At 43.1% G+C, this 20,948-nt stretch overlaps 1 protein-coding gene across 2 annotated transcripts in view; it reads left to right on the top strand.

Moving 5' to 3' along the window:
- Positions 1 to 15,136, top strand: part of igdcc3 (immunoglobulin superfamily, DCC subclass, member 3) — a 90,656-nt gene extending 75,520 nt beyond the window's left edge. Inside the window, exons 8-15 of one of the 2 annotated variants that reach the window (XR_011521649.1) lie at positions 2,193 to 2,440; positions 5,061 to 5,225; positions 5,428 to 5,616; positions 7,180 to 7,284; positions 7,361 to 7,496; positions 7,604 to 7,814; positions 8,948 to 9,134; positions 9,842 to 15,136. Coding sequence is in view for 1 of the 2 variants with exons in the window: in XM_015953154.3 (XP_015808640.3) it covers positions 2,193 to 2,440; positions 5,061 to 5,225; positions 5,428 to 5,616; positions 7,180 to 7,284; positions 7,361 to 7,496; positions 7,604 to 7,814; positions 8,948 to 9,073 (1,180 nt within the window). In the remaining variant the exon portion in view is untranslated. Of the gene's footprint in view, positions 1 to 2,192; positions 2,441 to 5,060; positions 5,226 to 5,427; positions 5,617 to 7,179; positions 7,285 to 7,360; positions 7,497 to 7,603; positions 7,815 to 8,947 lie in introns of both variants that reach the window. The other variant, XM_015953154.3, reaches the window with a different exon arrangement.
- The last annotated feature ends 5,812 nt before the right edge of the window (positions 15,137 to 20,948 follow it).

Here is a 20,948-nt window from a genome sequence, read left to right as displayed (position 1 = left end):
GCTGCCACAGATGTGATGGTTGATTGGCGAGCCGAGGGCAGGTACAGCTGCCACCTCAGGGGTCAGGGGTGAGATTGGCTCGGAGAAGGTGAAAAACATACGGCCACGCTGACCTGATAATTATCCTGATTGAGTCCACCTGGCAGAAGGAATAGAGCAATGACTCTTCTACCTCTCTGGCTACTCGTACTGAAGATTGGAGACACCCATAACCGCATCCCAACACGTAGATTATAGAAATTAAAGGAGAGTGATTTAATTCTTCATCCTGCCTGCTGACCTGGAAACCAAACAGCGCTCATAAAGCTGAGATCAGTGCTGTTGAGCCCTCCGCCCTGTGTTCCCACGCCCAAGATGCGTTGAGATTAAATCCTTCAGGCTGACAAGGCATTCTCTCAATAAATTGCTCACTTTCCCTCAGTGGACTTTGGTGGCATTTTGATACATTTTGATTTAACACACTGATGATGTGTCATGTCCATCAAACAGGGATGGTATTATGTTTGACTGCAGGGTTTGAAGAAAGGGGGAGCTAGGGGGAGCCTGGCTCACCTGATAGGGGGACGGCTCCCCTTGGAAGCTCTCAACTGGCACACCCAGAGTAAGTCCCAAAAATGGACCAGTCCCCTGTCCGTTATTACGTAATGAAGGTGATCAAACAGAACAACGGAGGTTTTATGGAGGCATTCGGACAACCTTCCACCCCCCCTGCGCTCTTGTGTCATCCACTCGGGCTCCCCCGGAAGCCGGTGTGGAACTCGACCCCAGTTTGGCGTCTCTCATAAACAGCAGGTCGCAGATTAGGGACGTACCCTCCTTGTGTACGACTCACGTCCTGCTACGTTTTAGTTTTCCTACTTAAAGCACGGCACGAGCAGAAGATGTTTTATTATCCATGAAACGCTTCAGATACGAGGTCTTGACATTATGTTGAGATTCACAAATAAACCGTTTAACTCAGTCCTTTAAAGAAATGAAGATATTTTCAAAACCACACACATTTTTTGAGTGGTAAATCTTGTAAAGGATTATGTATTCCTGTGTCAAAACCCAACATGGCCTACATTCACACAAACACATGAAAATGAAACCGTATACTTTTCTCTATAAGAGGCACTGCCATGTGGGAGGGAAGCGAAGCACAGATATAGGGATGAGGAATGAGAGCAGTGTGTGTGTGTGTGTGTGTGGTGTAGTATCGTGTGTATGACTCTGTATATAAGTACAAATGTGCACATGGACAGATGAAAGGTTTCACTGATGCGGGCAAATTACATTTTTTGAAGCCCTGAAATAGATTTATTGACTCCTGGGGGAGACAAATCTGTTTGAACGTATGTGTTTTGCAGGAGAGACGAACGCCTATACGTTCTGCTGCTGCCTGTCTGAATGTGAATTTTTAACAGATTTCTTTGCTCTTATTGAGTCAAGTGCTGCATTTGGCTCATCTGACACACACACAGTCACATTTAGATTTGTTTGTGCTTAAAAATCAACTTTTTTCTCAGTTATGAAATAAAGAAATTTGCTCGACCAGCGTCTGAACAGAGCTGCCACTTTTATCATCTCAATCATACGATTTTTATTGACATTGGTACCAATTTTACTGGTAAAAGCACACAACTCCTGAGAAGATTCCAGCTTTTTAGGATAACAGAAAAATGTTTAATATTTTATTCTTATTAAAGGGCCTCTGGATTTTTTTCTGAGTGCGACCCGGATGACATAAACTGCCATAACTCTTGATCACACACATTCCAGCTGTGAGTGATTCCACAAGGTTAGATGGCATTCCTGCCACCGGCGGCATTACATCAACATGATAGATTTAAATGGTTCACACCTCACTGCTCCTGATTCTGACTCACTTGAAAATGTGTCCTCGTGTTCCACAACATCATGATTTATATAACCTTCAGAAATCATGGCGCCTATAAGGTGACGGGCGCTCTTGTAGCTCCCTCCCTCCGTACTCCCCTACTGCTAATGTCTACTAAACGCTTCGTTATCACACATTTAGATAGTTCTTGCAACGTAACGCTGAGAATCTCACAGAACTCCCCTTTCATCGGCTTTCATAGCTGCAGTCATTGTGCAGCTAGTAACAGAGGAGGTGTAATGTTGATGTGACAAATTTGCACAGAGACATCGGTTTTATGTTCCAGATATTAAACTCTCCTCTTTTCTCTCAGCACTCTGACGATACACAGCATCAGTCAGGAGGACGAGGCCATCTACCAGTGTATCGCCGAGAACAGCGCTGGCTCCACACAGGCCAGCGCCCGCCTCACGGTGCTCTGGGCCGATGGACTTCCTGGTGTGCCCACCAACGTGCAAGCTGAGGCCCTTTCGCCGAACACCATCCAGGTGTCCTGGAGAGAGCCTGAGCAGAACACTCAGGACATCATTGGATATGTTCTCCACATTCGCAGAACGTCAGGTGAGGCTGAGCCAAAAATCCACAAAATCCAGATTACATAAGAATAAATGGCAGCAATGTGTAGTGTCTTCCTTAAAGGGGACATATGCAAAACAAACATTTTGCATCCTTTGCGCTGCGATGTTGGTCTCTTTTCTCTCTATAAACAGATGTTTGGTTTTAGAAAAATTATGCCTAAAATGAGCTGTTTCAAAAAGTCCCCTTTTGTGACATCACAAATGGGGAAACTGGCATAGACCCACCTCTAACCTAGGGGAAAGCACCATCTGTCGGAGGAGCAGCAGCTCTAATCTGAGCCTCTCCCAGATATAAGAGCTTCTCAGCTAATAACAGCCTGAGTGAGGGATGGGTGGGCGTGGCCAGCTTCATCTTGTTTGTCTTAAAGGGATATTCAACCCCTAAATATAATGTTGTCCATTACCGTATTCCCTAGATTTAAATAAGTGAGAAAAAAGCATTTTGTAACCAGCGCAGTAATCCTCCTGGTCGGGCAGCAGTCTGTCTGCTTTAGCTTAGCATAAACAATGGAAGGGAATAGCAGGAACTAGCATTTCGTGTGAAAAAGTGATTAAAATTACTCAATAATGATATCAATTATTCACGCTCAATAGTCATGTCGACTGCAAATGAAAGTAAGAAGTAACACGAAGGATTTCCAGGAGCCGATTTAGACTTGGGACTACATTACGACAAAATATCACTGTTAGCGACTTCCATTGTTTATGCTAAGCTAAAGCAGTCTGATGGCTGCCAGACCAGGAAAATTACTTTACTTGTTACAGAATGCTTTTTTCTCACTTATCTAACCCTGGGGAATGCGGAAATAGACAAAATCTCACTTAGGGGTGGAATATCCATTTAAAGTGACAGATTCTCTGAAACGGCTCATTTTGGAAGGTACTGAAACTGTCACGAATAAAACTGCTGAAATTGATTTATGTGAGAGGGATTTAGTGTAAAGAACTTCATAGACGTGCTTTTTTATATAAACCATAGAATTATTAACTTAAAAAAGTTGTAATATGTGTCCTTTAATTTGTGCACAACTGTATTCATCTTTCCTCTCCAGCAGTTTGGGAACACAACTGGAGAACAGTTTATTGAACAGGCTGTAATCTAGTGTTTGCTTGGGTTTAAATCCTGTTCATCTAGTTAAACTCTGGTGTTATGTTTTTGGACTGGCCACATCTTTAGTAGGGATGGGAAGTGAATGGCATTTAAGAGTTGGTCCTTTTAGCTCCTTAACATTTAGTTCCATTGATGCGTTGTTCTTGACCATTCCGGCTCTGAGGGCCGTTGTCATGTTTCTCCTCAAGGATTATGGCATTAGGAAAGAGGGGTGTCTGCTAATGCAGCTGGGAGTCTCCCAACAGATTGTACCACTGAACTTCCCTTTAACAACTTAATGCTGTAATCCTTGTATTTCTCCCACCTGACTGGTTGCATGATGAAGAGGACAGGAGTTAGCTCTCATCTCTCCTTTGAGTTAGTCAGAACACAGAACCAGCTTGTTCACAAGTGACACATATCACCAGGTCGCAGAATCTTTAGATTAATTTTTTTGTTTGTTTCTTCTATAGAAAATTGAAAAGGACATCTTGCTTAAGTCTAGTCGGATTCGGGTAATTGAATGCATCAAACTGTAGAACTTGACATAAAAATGTAGGAGGAAGGAGAGCGTGAGTTGTACCAAGAAACAGAGCAGAGAAATGACGGTTGCAAGCAAATAAGAAATTCAGTGTTTCAAGCGTCGCTTCAAACCTTTGCAAACGGATCCAGAAGTGTGTGGGGTTTAAGGCAAACCAAATATTTTATGCTTTCTCTAATTTACTTTATTAATGCGTCCCGTCGACCTCAGAATTATCATTGTTTGTCTAATCTTCCCGTGAATGTGACACTAGCTGGTCTGCGCGTTTCTCTTTAACATTTTATTTACTTATTTATTTTGGCAGAAATAACATAGTACAGAATTACAGGAGGAAACAGGAATTTTGTGTGAAAATTCACTTTATTTCCAGGTGATGCAACAGGAACCATTCACTTCCAACTCATACCACTGCCATGTATTTGAATGCTTCCACACTTTGATGCTTGTTTATGCAGAATATGTCATTAGTTTGTTGGGTAAGTGTGTGAGAGACTTATGGTGCCAGCTGATGTTTTCCTCGGTACCACTACAGGATGGATAATTAAGGCCCCGGGGGTCCAACCAACAGGAGCCGCTGTAATTACCTCTCGATGGTGTGGCCCAATGGATTGAGGGCTGGAGGTAGATAGCAGTTATGGCTGGGTGTCTCTGAATTAAAAGCAATAAAATGTGTTAACATGTCCAGTATAACTCCTCATTTACTCCATCCATCAACTCACTCCACCCTGTAATTTTAGCCCGCCATTGTTCGCCAGGCTCCTGGGGCCAGACCAGATTAGCTATAAACTAAGTGAACAGCTTTGATAAAACCGGTAAAATGGGTAATAACCACAAATAAATGGCAGAAATAGACAGTATTGATCACTTTTCTCTGTTCTCATCACATTCCATCATTTCACTAACTGTCCCTCTCTTTCCTGGTTTTTGCTCTTCCCGTCTCTGCCTCTTCTCCCTCCGCTGCCTGTGTTTCAGACCCATTGGAGATGGAGTATGAGGAGGCGGTCAGTAAGGTCACGCTGCAGCAGGTCATCCGCGACCTGGAGCCCTCCACCAGCTACACCTTCTACGTCAAAGCCTACACTTCCCACGGAGCTAGCAAACCATCCGACAGCGTCAGCGAGAGCACTCGTGGAGAGGGTGAGAAGGAAAATCACACGTAAAATCATTTCTTTAGAGCACGTGTGGTAATCTGTTGTCCCAGTTTATTTCTCTCAAAGTATTTTTGTTTAATCAGTTTGAAGCGGATCAGAAATATTAAACAGTAAAATTGATGTTCAGCTGCTGCTTTTATCTACTTAATGTCGCATCGCTTAAAGTGTCATTCCGTGTTGTGTTGCAGTGCCAGCTCCTCCCTCCCTCTTCACAAAGGTGCTGAACAGCAGTGTTGTACAAGTGATGTGGGAGTCTTCCCCCAAGATGGGCCAACATCAAGGCTTCAGGCTTTACTACAGGAGCGCGCAGGCGCCTGCGTTCGCTGGTCCTACCACCTTCCCCCGTAACGTCACCCAGTGGAACATCACTCAGCTCGGTGAGCTGCTTCAAAGTGTCACGGTTTCCAAATTTGCTTTGCTTTTTGGATTTTTAATATCTATAAACTGAGATTTTGCAATTAAAATAGATTATTTTGGCCTCATGCTGCACTTGTGTGTCTAACAAGGACCATTGATTCAGAAAAGCACACAAGTGTCTGTCTTTAACTGATTCACCTTTTATTTAGGCTGAAGACTGAGAACATGCTAACTGTGCTGCTTTTCTAACATTTTAAAGTGACAGTGTGTAGTTTCCCTGATGATGGGGCAGTACTTACCTAAATCACTGCAAGCAAGCATATTTTAGTGTTCCAGTGAGACCTTACCAACAGATAAGGGTCAAAAATCCCTGGCAGTGCAACCTCCAGCAAAATAACAAGAACATCAGATTCCCTTCCACCGCTGGCAATGAGTGAAGAGGTAAATGTGTAAAGCAGCAATTTTTATTAATGGTGAAAGTTTTGTAACCATTTGTTACAAATCAGTAAATGCATTCTGTCCTCACAGACTTCCGTAGAAGCAAACATGATGTCCATGTATTTTCGCACAGATTTTTATGGTTAAATGTTATGAAATCACCAATATTTTTCAACAACTGGGCATCTTTTAAGTCATTTACTACAACATTTCGATGGACAATTCCCGAGATTAATGGTAAAAACTACACGTTGTCACTTTAAGGACAAAAGCTGGTGTGATGAATGTAAAAGATTTGGAAAATGTATTACCTATGAAGATTTTTGACCATAAAGATGCAAAACACAAACGTACAACTAAAAGGTAAAACTACAACAGTTGGTATTTTTAAATTATGAAAAGTCTTCTGTTTACACGCAAAAGCTACTCTTCCTGTTAGAAAATGCTACGTGTTTCTGAGCGTCTTAGCTTCCAGGGTTCTTGTTTAGGTGAGAGGGTCTTACCTGTCGGATTAGAGGCAGCTGTGTTTTGAGGCCACAGGATCAGGATTGAAAACTGTTGCATCCGACATTTTAAAAAGAAAGTCCAAAAAACCTGCCGTGGTCTGTGCTACAACCCCCCCCCCCCCACACACACACACGCACACTCACACACACACCACCACCACCCATCTATGGCTTACAAGGCATGTATTCCCACTAGAGACCTGCAAATGAATTGGTTAAATGAATGAACCCCACCTTCAGACCTTCTGATCACCCTCACTGTTGCAAAGGTCACAGCGTTAACTTTTTGCGTCATCCTTACAGCAAACACATTTTACCCTGGGAAAACAAACAAAGCACAAATAGAAACCATTTCTGTTATTTGGGTCAGAGATGAAACGTGTCAAGAGTTCCTCCATGAAGGTGGCTTCCGCCTCAGCGAAAAGTAATAAACAGACACGCGTTTCAGTCAGGAGAAAGAGCCGCGCTCCTAAACGACAGAGCGGTCCAACGTGCGCTGGCTGTGACAGCTGCCAAACTGTATTTTTTCTCTCTCACGGCTAAATGTAGCAACAAATGCATGTCAGAGAAAATTAGGTCGAACTGATTCCCCTCTCTTGATAAAATGTATTCTCTTTCTGTTTTTGCGCTTGTCTCCAGACTCTTCACTCGTCTATGAAATAAAACTCCTCGCGTACAATCAACACGGAGATGGAAACGCAACCACGAGATTTGTTTCGCTTCGGGAGACTCTGGAGAAATCAGGTGAGGGTTTGAAAGCCTTCACACCAGCTGTTGTTGGTTTGAACCTTGCTGACGGACGCGTGCATCGTTTCCTCAGTGCTGGACGGCTCGTGTGACTGCTTACAAGATGAACAGAGCAAAACATCCACCACGGGCATCATAATTGGAATCCACATTGGAGTGACCTGCATCATCTTCTGCGTGCTCTTCCTCGTCTTCAGCTACCGGGACAGGTCAGAACAAAAGGCCTCAGCAGCATCTGAAACAGCGTGGCTGTAATTTGTGCTGCTCGGGTTCAAGCTTCGTGCGTTTACATCTGTGTTTTATGTGTAATCCTCAGGTTAATGATGTGTAAGACGGTTCAGGCCACCCCCCAGGCAGCACACAGCGCAGCGCTGGAATCCTCTTCCTCCTCTCAGGGGGCCTCCGGGCTCAACGGGGCCGCCAGGAGAGAGATGGAGGTCAACGGCAGCGCCGCGGGGAAGAAAGTGGTCGACAGCAATGAGCTCCAGAGACTATTCAGGCAACAGAACCCACAAGACACGTGCACGGTGAGCGCTGACCATCTGAGCTGTGGTTTATTCATAAAGATGTTTTTCACAAACAACGTGGTAAAATAATACCTCTTGAATCACTGTGTTTCTATGAAACGGCACCGGTTCTGTTGAACTCTGTCGGTGCACCCCAGGGCAGCTGCGGCTACATCGTAGCTCGTCACCACCAGGGTGTGAGTGTGTGTGAATGGGTGAATGATACGCTGTGGTGTTTGGAGTCCTCTGTCTCTGAAAGGCGCTATGCAGGTGCGGGTCATTTAGCATTTGATGGAGCGTAAACCATGACCCAGCTGGTCTTCCCTGAACCCAGTTTAGGTTTTAGCGACCGTTTGTGACAGTACTTCAAACTAAACCTGATGACATCCATTTTTGTGTTGGACGTAGTTGATTAGGTCCAATTCGCATGGCAGGTATTTCAAAACACACACGTGGCGATGAACAAAATCATGGATGTGCCAGCTATGGCCCTACAGTGTGTGCCAACACGGCTAACGCAGCACACTTCCAGGCCGGACTGGGACAATAATTCAGCCTTGGAAAATCTCCGTTTGTCCAGCCGTAAACGATGGGGTTGGGAGGTGACGCTGTTGGAAGAATTATCTGCATTAACGTCCACGAGCGGGTTAGAGACGGATCGTTGCTGCGGTCTGCTCGACCCTGTCGGGGATGTCCAAGCGGGGGTAGGAGGATGGAGGGGGCACCGACACCAGCTCGGACCACACCGGCCGTTCTGGGATAGTCCAGAACTCAGATTCCCAGTCCTCCCATGCACACTGCACATGAACCAATCCCACCCAGGAACATCACACGGTCAGACAGGTAATCTCGCGATGTAAAACGTGACTTCACTTTGTGACTGGGAACACGTCACGTTCAACAGGCAGACACTCCATCACGTTTGAAAGTCCTGATTTCAGATCAGAGCAGTCCCGATTCTGAGCAGAGCATTCTTAACACACCACACACGATAGGATTATCCTTACACGTTACGGCGTGTGAGATCTACCTCAACATCTGTGATTTTCTGTTTTTTATTATTTGTGTTGAACATGTTTGACTCCCAATGCTGAATCAGCTCAGGCTACTTTGTAAATCGGGTCTGACGAAATATTGTTTGCGTCTGTTTTCAGCCTGACTCGTACGTACTAAACGACAGCCAGCTGTCTACGATACCACTGGACGAGTTTGCAGAGGAGAGGGAGACGCCTTTCCAGGAGCACCCTTCAGCCAGAGCGGCTCAGCAGGACCAAGGCTGATCATGTATGAAGGCCCCTTCAAGTGGCACCTTCCTGTGTCCACTGACTTTTTCTCACTCAGGTTGACAAGTGTTTCTTTTTTAAAATAGTCTTTCCTGTCGTGCAAAGATTTTTTTTATAAGAAAGTTAAGAGGTTCTAGAAGATCTGGGAAGGTGTAGAGGAGCGTTGGATTCTATCTTTTTGCTTCTTTTCTTTTCTGCTATTGGCTGGGAGTCTTCTAGCTAGGTGGACCACTTTAAATGTGTTTTGCGTATTTTCTGGTGTTTGGCAGCACAGAGATGAGAGACCGTTGAATGTTCCTGTTGTAAACTTACATCTTTTAGGGTTAAATGTTGACCCCATCTCACTTCGCAATGTGAAATTGTCACAAAACTCCACAGAAAAGGAAGTTTCAATCATTTTGTTGCCGTTTTATGAACTATTGAACACGTGTCTAAAGTCTGACTTTATATCGACATGTTAACATTGTTGAAATGTGTGCTAAACTTTCAAGCATCTTGGAAAACTCCGTTAAGGAGGCGTTGTACTACGAAACCAACGAAAATATAATATTAATTAATTAATAAGACATACACAACATGTAGTTGATAAAAAAAAGATTTAATTAAATGCAACATCTACAAAAATGGTCCAAACGGGACGAAGGAGTGAATTTTTGTGACTTTTTCACATTGAGATGTACTTTATTTTTGAGACTATATTTGTGCATATACAGTATATAAGTTATTGGTTCTAAAGTATTGCTCTTATTCTTGGTTTTCTGTAAGTGTTGAAGACTCTTGCTGCCTGCTCCACCAATGATCCCACCTTCTGACTCACAGGAAACCTCAAACTTCTTCCAGGGATTCACAATATTCTGTCTCAGGACTTTGTTTCAGTGATATCAACATTTTTTTATGAGTTCTCGGCCTTCGTACAGGTACTAGACTTGGTTGTGTGAACCTTGCAACTGAACAAAAAAAAAACTACCTCAACCGGAATGAATGTGTAATGGGAGGTTTGAAGGACTTTAACTCCCCGTGTGATCACAACTACTCAAATAAGGAGGAACCTCCTGCGTGGTCAAGGTGCCACTCTACCTCAGATGTCAGCAATCGTCTCTCCTCTCCTGCTTACTGACGTGAAATGGACAAAAAGAGCATCCAACATGAAGCACTTCCAAATGCTGAACTTAATGTTCTACCTCAAGATGACAAAATTAATGTTGTCACTCTTGTTGTTGTTGTTGTTGTTAGCCTTCTTATTGCATAATGAAAACCCTTTTTTCCCCTCTCTGTGAAGTCCTGGACATCATGTTTGTAGCGTGTCAGTACCTCATGCTAGCTGATCGACTGAAGACTTTATTTACGGCGTGCTGAGAAGTTGCATGGATGAAACCGGAGACTTTTATTTTGAAGTCACCTCATCGTTTCACTGGTAGTTTGATGAAAGGATGATCAGAGATACACTGCAACAGTGATACCTTTTATTTACTGTTTTAAAGATCATATTTATTGTAAATTGGAGGTAAAAGTCAACGATTTACAGCTTTCACTGCGGTTTACATGTGTGTATGCTTGTTTTTCTCATTGCTGAACACACACAGGGTGTTTAAAACATCCGTTATGTGTAAACACGGTGCATGCTAAGGTCATGTGGCTGAAGTTTAATAACGGCTCTAAAATTATTGCTTAAATCTCTTCTTCGATATGCTGAACAGTTTTAGATACTTCCCGTAAGTTAGATGAGAGGATCAGTATTTTCTCACATACATGTTTTTAATATTAAAGTTGCATACGTTGTTTGTGATTAGCTTAGCATATAGCTATCCCTTAACATTAAACAAACATGGTTTATAAATTGATTATTGAGCAAAGATTAGCCACAGCGTAATCTCTGGTTGGTGTTTAGGAAGACATTTTAATTTCTTTCTGTTGAAAATGACATTTTTAGTGTAATCAAAGCCTGGCTGATGGCAACTAACTAAACTCACCACCACTTCTGTAGCAGAATAAACTAGATCATCTTGTTTTATCTTTGAAAGGATTTTATTTTTACATTTTGAGAGACGTTTCCAAGGTTCAGAGTGGTACTCCTCTCGTATTTTATCTAGCTTTGCCAGAAAGTGCGTTTGCACATTTACAGAAACACTTAATCTTGCCATGAAAGACGTTTGAAAGGTAAAATGACCTAAAACTTTTCAATCAGTGTTTCGCTAACTCTCTTTGAGTTTGTGTTGCTGCAGTACTTTTGTTCTTTTGATTTCTTGTATTATTTCCACCATGCCTTCTTTTGAAACAAAACAGTAGCCTTTTACACGTCGGGTGCCCGCTAGACGAGACGATTGCTGATCATTTGTCTGCTCATTATTTCCAAAACTGCAATAGCTGCTCACTCTTCTCCCTCCCGTCAACTCTGATTTAGTTAAAGTAGTTCAGGATCACTTTGCTTGTTGTCGTTAGACGCTGATGACCACAGCTAGAGCTGGCCGAGGGAGATAGATGATTGTTAAGTAGCTGAACAATCCCAGGGCCTCTCTGCGCCACTTCCTGTTGTGTTCTCAGATGCTGTAGAGGAACACTTCAACTCCTTCTGGTTACCTACCTCAACAGTGTTCTTGGCCTTTTCCTCAGGTCCAAATGAAGAAAACTACAGAGTGTGAAAACAATGAAATAGTGGAGAAATAACCCAAACGTGCAGCTGTAACAACACTCAGCCAGACAAACGGAGGGAGAACTTTTCAGGACCTTTATGTCATGCACTATTGAAACGGTTCATACTTCACTTCTAGTGGTTGTAGATGTGTTTCATGTTTCTTCATATGAGTGTGTGACAACCTTTTCCTCTCCCTGGGAGTTTAATTAGGTCACAAATTGGTTTAATGATTTTCCTTCCTGGCTGAGCCTGACGTACAACCTCAAACATTTTAAATTCAAATTGTTTACAAAAGTGTCCAGAACTGGAGGCACGAAAAGGATCTCCTTTAAAAATGAGGACATTTAAACACCTTTATCTGAATTTTGCATTTACGGGCAAAGAAATGAAGGGAGAGTATTCTGCCTGGAGGATTGTCCATCCCAGCGGAGAGCTGTGAGTGTCTCCACGTTGTGTCATTCTCATGTGTCATGCAAACTAGCATTATTGTACTTGGATCATCTCTAAATTCATACGTTGGTGTTTCTTTTTCTGCTGATGTTCTTTTTGCGTGTATTTTTTTGTATTTAATTGTTGATATCACGTTGGAAGTGCTGAACAAATCTGGTCAAAAACCCAACACCAATGTCTCTAATGTTTATATTTATTAACTATGTGAGAGACGTGGTCTCCGAGGCTGCAGCAGCACTAATCAGTGTTTTGTTTTCTCCGTTGGACGTAGTTTCGTAGAGATACGAGTGGTGCGTTTTTCTTTTGTACTCGGTTCCGTCGTCGTAGTCGAAGTTTAATCTCTTGCAGGAAATTGCTGTCCCTGTGGACGTGACAGGTCTGAGTGCCGGACTATTTAACCGGATCCACAAGAAATGTGGTTCAGGGGTGGTCACGTTTGCGTGATTGAACTTTGACAAGTCGGGTTGTCATATTGCAGTTTAATATAAAAACTTTGATTTAATAGGGTACTCAAAGCTGTCCCCGCCGCCTGACTGGTGCTGTATCTCCATCAGAGGAACATACGGTACGTGTACTTATTGTAGTTTCTGTCTTCATAGTTTACAGTCTACTGAAGCGCTCTGTTGTCAAACACTACTTCCGTCAGACAGCTAAACTGTTACCCTCCTTGTTTGAGAATCCTGATCTTTGGTTCAGATTATTGCGTGCTCAGGGACTCGTTGATCCTTGATCTCTATGTATGTCAACAAAAAGGTCCTCGTGATCTTCATTTTCTCCTGTAAATTCTGCATTTTGCCCAGGTCAGACACATTTGCTGTAAGTGGTCGCAACCTCTGTAGGTCGTTTTTAAGTAAACAAGAGACAAAATGGCAAAATAATGAGCATCTAAGCACCGCCGCTGTCTCCTGTTTGGCCATTTTGCAAGAATAAAAAGGAGTGCTGTCAGTAAATTGTTAATTTGCTTCCTCTGTGCACCCAAAGGGGTAGAAACACACTAGCAGTGGGTTAAATCTGCCTTCAAAAAAATGTCAACGTGATCATTTGGATTAAATAAAATAATTATTTATTGCTTTTCTCAATCTTGCAGGTTATTTGTTTAATTATATTCTGGTTAGATCAGAAAATCAGATGAGTTAGATTGAGCTTTAGAAGATTGTGAAAATGTATTGATCTTTCAGGGTTTTTATGGAGCGATCAGTCAGGTTGTTGTAGAAAAATGGACGGTAGATTAATCTGTGGTTGCCGCTGTAGTTCAGCCTCAGGTTCTCTTAGAGAAAGCGTGGAACGTTTATTTTACGGTGAACATGCTGCCAGTTTATGGCTCAAACACTTACCACGGCCTTCTCTCTTATGCATTTACTAAACACAGGTGAACAGATCACGTCAGGAGAACATAGAACCGTCTGGCTTGATTGGCGTGGTGCCGCATGGCAGATGAGTGATTCTGTAGATAACGGTGAGGATGTTCAGCAGACCAGAGATATTAAAGGATTTTTCCCTTTATCAAATGCTCACACTAGATGCCATCAGACCTTTCTGTAAGTACCCTTGACATTAATCAAACTGGTGCCAAATGACCATCCTGATACGATTGTGCGTTACTTTGATTTCCAGTGAAATATTTTCTCTTTTTATCTTTTTGGCATTCTTTTCCGAGAGCCCAATGACCACACATGTCAGATAATCTAGAGTTCCAGACTTCTTTTTCGTCAGATGGTGACCGTTTTTTTTGACGTTTGAGATCAGTATTATATTTTACCCTCTACTTTCTCAAAGATTGAATCCAGAGTATTTAAAGGTAGTAGGCAGAGGTAAATCTACAGTAGATCTGCATGGATAAAAAAACAAAACAACAAAAAAATAAATCTGACGTGTTATTTTTAGCTCAACTGAAAAGTGTTGGTTAATTCTTATTGGACTTGTGATGGTAACACTGTGATATTCCGCCAAATATTGGCAAAAATAATGTTGTGATCTCAGTATGGTACTATTGATGGTCCTGTCTCACATTGTCGGTCGATCTGTTATAATAGTGTGTATTGATGAAAATACGCTGAGTGACCTTTCAAGTTGACAAAGTCCGTCTTGCCCTCGTTGGCGCCCGATGATCACCTCATCCTCATCCTGTTCCCACCTGACATCTTGTCCACGCGATCGTCTCAGGGGGAGGTTGTGTCACTCTTTGTAAAAAAACACACTGTGTCCATTTTCCTTCATAGCCCGCCTTTTGCTTGAGGAGAATGCCTGACTTTTATAGATTTTGCTGACATAAGATAAAACTTCTACGTTTCTCCGAGGAATCGCCACGCCTATTCTGCAAAATCAGGGAAAATTCTTATTAGCTTCTGAGTTAAAACAATGAAATGTAATTTCTGCTCACAGAAACATGGCTCACAACACGTAAAAGAGTAGAGAAAAATAAACGGCTAAAACTGCTTATGCTTGACGGCATAATAAGAATATAAAAATCCCTTCAAGGGGAAAAATCATATCAATATGTTGACAGCATGTAGGCGTAAGGATATTTGACCCGCTCTCGCCCAGTGATGCCACCAGGAATTTTACTCTTGCACAGAATCGAAGAACTTATTGAGGAATTGGTAAAACTGCTAAATGAGTCATTTTATTTGCTGCAGGATTAAAACTTTATCTTGAAATGTAGGAAACTTCAAAACTCTGAGCCCTGAAGGACTTTATGATTAAAGTGGCAGTGTGTAGCTCCCTGGCACTAGGGGGCAGTATGTACATACATTTCAGGGTAGTTTTACACCATATTACCGTGACTGTCGCTGGTTTAAAAACACATTACAATAAAGCCCTTTTCAGATAGACATTCTGGAATATGTGTGGACAATTCAGTCTGGTTTTTAACCAGAACTGTGTTTTCAGACACACCACTTTTGTACCGGAACTTGTCCTTTCGGCTGCGTTCACACAGCAGGGAAAAGTTCCAGATGTCCCGGGGGGGGGGGGGGTGGGGGGGGGGGATCGGACTTATGTTAAGCATAATTCTGCACACACGAGGACGCATAAGACCTGGATGATGGCACTCAATGGTTAAAGGAATCACGGAAGTGGTGTGATGCAGTCCGTCGCGCGTCTAGACGGTACCGTAGGAGGCGAGCTGCCATGGTTCGCCGCATGCTACAGGAGTGAGCTATCTAGGTGCGCACAGCGTCCCCCGGTCCCCTCCTCCTCCCTGTTCGGAACTCAACCTCACCAGTCTGAAGCAGCCACCTTGTCCGTAACAAGTCCGGACCTGTTACTAGGGGCATCGTCCGGTTAAATTACAGAAAACGTTATCCGGATGTTTGTATTCAGACACAAAGGTCTTACGGACAGAGTCCGGAACATTTCCGTTTTTCATGGCCTGTCTGAAGGGGGCTTAAGTGTTTTACCTGTGGAGCAGAAAGCACGCAACCTCGGCGTGACTCCTCAGACTTTGATGGTCCGTCAGTTAGTTCCATCGAGAGAATTCAATGCCAATCGTAGTTTCGTGGCGCTGTAGTTTCCGGATCTGCTCGTGGTCCTGCGCCTGTCGTACTACGGCAATACCGCTCGACCAAAATGCATTGCGTCTCTTTTTCGATTCTGTTCTTTCGCATAGGCTTTGGAAAGAGTTTAGCAGTTTTGTCATTGAATTTGTGTTTCTTACTACCGACATTTTTTCGCACGTGGTAGCGTCGTGAAGTCGCATATCCAGCCAATCATCTAGTGTGATGTCATCAGCAGGCGCAGGACCCAGAGCAGTCCAGAAAGAAGCATGGCGTCTAATGTGGCATCCTCCAAAGACTTGCACCCTATGTGCTTCAGACCCAATTTTTATGGTTGTATGGTACGAAGCCACCGATATTTTTTAACAACTGGACACCATTTTATTCTTTTTTTTTTCCAACATTTTGGTGGAAATTTCCAGAGATTAAAAGTGAACACTACACACTGCCACTTTAAGAAAAATAAAAAATCTGGGAAATTTAGTGTCTAACTTTTCAAAACTCAACCTATTTGAAAAATCGACTTGCATTTTATAATAACCAAAAATATTTTATTGTTACGGATTATAATTTGGCTTATTTTTCATTCAGATCAATATTTTACCATTATTTACTCACAGAGACCGTGGGCAGCTGTATTCCTTGGTTGAAACAAATGTCTGCTAGTTTAGATGTGACTGAAACTTCCATTTCATCTATGCAGTTTTGTTTTTTTAAGTCCTGCAGGGTTTAAACATGGTGCCAAATTAGTAACGTGAAAAATCGTGCCGTGCAGTTCCTGTTGTAATCTGTTACCTTTGATTAGCTGATCAACTGTACTGAAGGAATAAAGGGAACACTCATTTTTTAATGAAGCTCATGGTCATACATAATCACGTTCGTCTGACTTTTGTTTTTGGTTTTGTTGGGATGTCCTGTTGTGTGTCTGTCTGGTGAGGTCACTGCCGGTATCTGCTTTCCTCCCGTGGTTTAATTCAGGTCAACATGAGATGTTTAAATGAGTGTTTTTTGAAAAGATTTTCAGGGATCACGACTGTTTGTGTCCCCAAAGTTACGTTTCTACTCTTTGTCTCGACCGGGGTGTCACAATTATAAATTATAAATCTATACATATCCACATATACTGTATGTACTGTATGTGTGTATGTATATGTGTATAAAGGAGACCATTTTTAGTGGTTTGTATTGTTTTAGGGTTCATTGTGCAACACTGATTGAAGAAAAAAGTAAACAATAACAATGATAATAAACTAGTTCTAGTAATGATAATCTGTCCAGTGTTTGGCTTTGTTGTGTGTGTGTGTGTGTGTGTGTGTGTGTGTGTGTGTGTGTGTGTGTGTGTGTGTGTGTGTGTGTGTGTGTGTGTGTGTGTTTGTGTGTGAGGTGGTAAAATCACAAATGTTTGCTTGCTTCCTGCCTTCCACAGAGATGCAGCGGATCAATGCAGTGCAGGTTTGTGGTCTTTCTCTCCTCTCCACCTTCCTGTTCTCTCCTGTTCAGCACATTGACTCATGGCCTCCTGGCCAGACAAAGCGCATCGAGCACAAGGCCCAGAGATCCTGGTCGATCAAGGTTGGTGCTGGACTTCTAATCACAGTAAATCCCAATGCATGACCGCACTTTGAGACAAACCCAGAGTCCAATATGGATCAACTGCCTCTTTATCTGTCTCTCTTGGGTAACACACCAAGGGATTGCTCCAGTTGTGCCAGATTTTTTGGGGGGCTTGCTTTGACTGCTGTTTCTTGTTTGAAGTGAACATTTTACCTCTATCGAATGCGGTAACACCACAATAGGAAAATCCATTTGGGGAATGCAATAATCCTCAGCAGAGAGCCGTTTGTAAAAGAAAAAGGCAACAATACGCTCGCATAAAATGACTTTCTGAGCATTTGGAGGAATTCTCATCAAAGCTTGGTTCTAATTTTGAGCCTGAAGGCTTGATTTAAGTTTTACCCTCCAGCTATGAGCACCAGCCTGAACCTTTTTATTTTTTATTTTTTTATTTTTGCGGTTTTCAGGTCCACAGGTTTGCTGTGCAACAAGAGCATTTATTTTTTTCCCATCACCTGATGTGTGCTCACTTTCAGCACACCTTCGGTTTTACCGCCTACGTCCGCGGTTTACATAATCAGGCCATTATATAAGCCACTGCCTTTTTTCCAGTTTTTTTGTCCTTAAAATAATCAGGCTGAGCGAGAGGTTCTTTGAAGATGTGGCCACACTAAGGGATCTCAGCGAATCAGTCGTGATGAATAGAGCCAATGGTCAAGGCTCAGAAAATTGTGTAATTCTTGAGTTGAGGCAGCTTTATTTATACACCCCGATGCTACAAATCACACTTAAAGGTGCTTTACAATCTTCACAGAACATGAAACCTGACATCCGGGCTCGCTCCATTCAGATGACGAAAGACTCGTTTTTTTAAAGTAAATAAATAAATTCTCAAAAATAAAATGTAGCAAATATAAGAGAAGAGCAAGAAGGGAGACGTCTGACATCCCGTCACAGTAAAGGTGGAGTCACGTTTTCTGTAGTTGCTGTTCATGTGAGCGACCATGTTTATGTTTAATTGTGTTGACGTGTGAAAAACATGGAGTCTCCAGAAGCAGCTTCTCCTTCTCGTGCTCACACCGAAGCGAACGCACAGCAGCCCAGAGCAGCCATGCACCAGTGAAACTTTATCCCTGACTGGGTCGCCTCCACTGAGCCCCAGTTCCTCCTGACCCCACTGCGTTTAAAGAAAGACCGGTTCCCCCGAGCGAGCGCCGAGGGGTGCAGCTGTCTTTTGGCTCCTCGCTCTGACTGCTTTTACACCGCTCAGATGGAGCAGCCGAGGGAAAGGGGTGTCAAAGGTCACAGCAGCCATAAGCAGGAAGGCCCTCCTACCTCTGCTGTTCACAGTTTTCTTCTCCCTGCTTCTCCCTCATTCTTTTATTTATTTTTTTCACCGTTTCCAGATTTCCCAGCCGTAACACACTTCCCAGGTGACAACCCTCCACCGACGTCGCAAATAATCAGAACCATCTTGCCAGCTCCTGTTTCACCGTTTCCATATGTGTAGGAACTGGTTTGGGAGCCTCTGTCTCTAAATGACCTCCACTTTTACTCGCCAGTTGTAAAGTTATTTAACACTAACATCAAACTTCAGCTGCATCCTCTGCAACCAGAACAATTGTATGGGGTTAAATGTAAGAATCTGAAATAAAGAGCATGCTTTTTAATGCTCACGCTGGGTGATGTTCTGTCACGTCAAAGTCTCACAGTTGAGCTGAAAGTGATAAAATCGTACTTGGGTCACGATGCTCGTTGTGAGATCTATTGGATACAAGACGGTACCGCTGCTCTAAAAGAGCATGTTTGACAAAGAAACCAGTCCAATATTATATAGAAATAAAGAACCAGCATTAGTAAGATATGTGTTTAGGTTTGGAATCTTAAAACAAAGGCGAGGAGAGGAAGAATAGCAGGTAGCTGTGGAGGCTCTTGGGAAAAATGACAAACTTTCCAGATGATTTTTGAATGGATGGAAGATTTATTCAAACCAATCATGTTTCTTCGGGATTTTATACTTTTAAAATCATCTATTTGTTTGAAGACTGACTTTCATGATCTTCATCTTAACGTTCTTGTCATCTCAGAGGTTTGCTGTTTCGGTTGGGATCATCGGATAACTGTAAAACAGAAAGGAAGAAAGTCCCTGCTGAGGTCGGTCAGATTATCTGGTGACCGAAGCGAAGCAGCAGATCATCTCATGATCCGCCTCGCATACTTGTGGTGATAGCATCTTCCACTTCGTACCACTAAGATGTAATGAGCGGCATTCTTATATGAACTTCCTGTCTGTGGCTCTCTTTGACACTGACATCAGGTGACATGAGGACCAAAGGACCATAACCTGCTGAGTGCCCTGATGCATCCAGGAGATCATCAGTAGGGCTGGTAGCTGAATGATTTCTCCTGTTGCATCAGCGCCTGGCGATGGCGGACTAAAATACTCCATTCCTATACAACCCATTAGGCAACCCGCTCTTGATGCATTTCCACTCGCTCGCAGACTGCAGGAACCCCCGCGGGTCAGCAACATCAGGACGCAGAAACACGAGGACTCTTCCCAGTAGTGACCACGGATCGCACGGCTCATCTAGCAGGTCGTCAGGTGGGTTGATTGTCGGAGGATTTGCTGCTGATTTTAGACGAGAAAATCAGCGACTATGGACATTTGTGTCAGACTGTGAAGCAGAAAGTCCTGAACAGGAGCTTCACCGGAGAGCAGCAACCCCTCCATTGCAGTGAAGATCTTTTTAAAGTAATGCCTCTGTGTTGTTGGGTTGAATGACTCCGACGCATCAGCCTTGCAGATAATTGGTCGTCCAGAAATCTCAGTGCTGTTTCTCTTTATTCTTTGTGCCTTTTGTTCTGCTGCAAAGTCCTCGAGCTAGAGCAGAAATAGAAGACAAATGATCTGGCTCTTTCAATCCAATTGGCATAATACAGTCCATATTTTACAGCATTTCTTTGTGTGGAAAATATGCAAATAAAGTTCTCCATCAGAGAGGGTCTGAGAGTGCTTCTGTGGGTGCATTTAGGTAAAGGCCCGAGCACTTGAAAGCGACGGCGTCGATTCTGCTTCCACCCGGTGTCGTTGCCAGTGGCTCTGGTTTAAGATGAACTGTCTAGTGGCGGAGGGTGACGGATGGAGAACGTGAGCATTAACATGCTGAGGCCACAGGAGACGTGGCACCGAAAGCATTAATGGAGTGACTGTTTCTGAGAAAAGGAGGGCTGATGTGATTGCAATGTGTGCCGAGGGAATCGTTCTGCAGCAGATGACCACGCGGGATGTGTCGCTGACCTTATAATACATTATTATGTATTTGAGAGATATATCGGGTGGCCTTTTCCTGCAAAGATGGAAACTCATCATCTAGTTTCCCTTCATTTAACAGTCAAACAGGTTTGTGCACACACACACACACACACACACACACACACACACACACACACTTAAATCGACTTCACACTGGATAACATGTTCAATGTGCCCAAGCTCCCTCAAGAAATGAAAAAGGAGGGTTGAGGGTAAAGCATGGGGGAGGGGGGAGGCAGTGCATCCCCTGTGAGCGCGCTGATGTGTAGAACAGGACAAAGAGAGGATGGGGTGGAACAAAGGGAGCAAAGGATGGAGGTGTGAGGCTGCTGTGAGAAAAGGGAGCATAAACACGGGAGGAGCCAAAAGGTGTGAAGAGTGAACCTAAAAAAAGTGGAAAATACATGCTGATTAAAATTTAACATG

The sequence above is a fragment of the Nothobranchius furzeri genome, chromosome 9 (assembly GCF_043380555.1).
Source record: "Nothobranchius furzeri strain GRZ-AD chromosome 9, NfurGRZ-RIMD1, whole genome shotgun sequence".
Taxonomy (NCBI): domain Eukaryota; kingdom Metazoa; phylum Chordata; class Actinopteri; order Cyprinodontiformes; family Nothobranchiidae; genus Nothobranchius; species Nothobranchius furzeri.
This window is presented reverse-complemented; position numbering and strand designations above follow the sequence as displayed.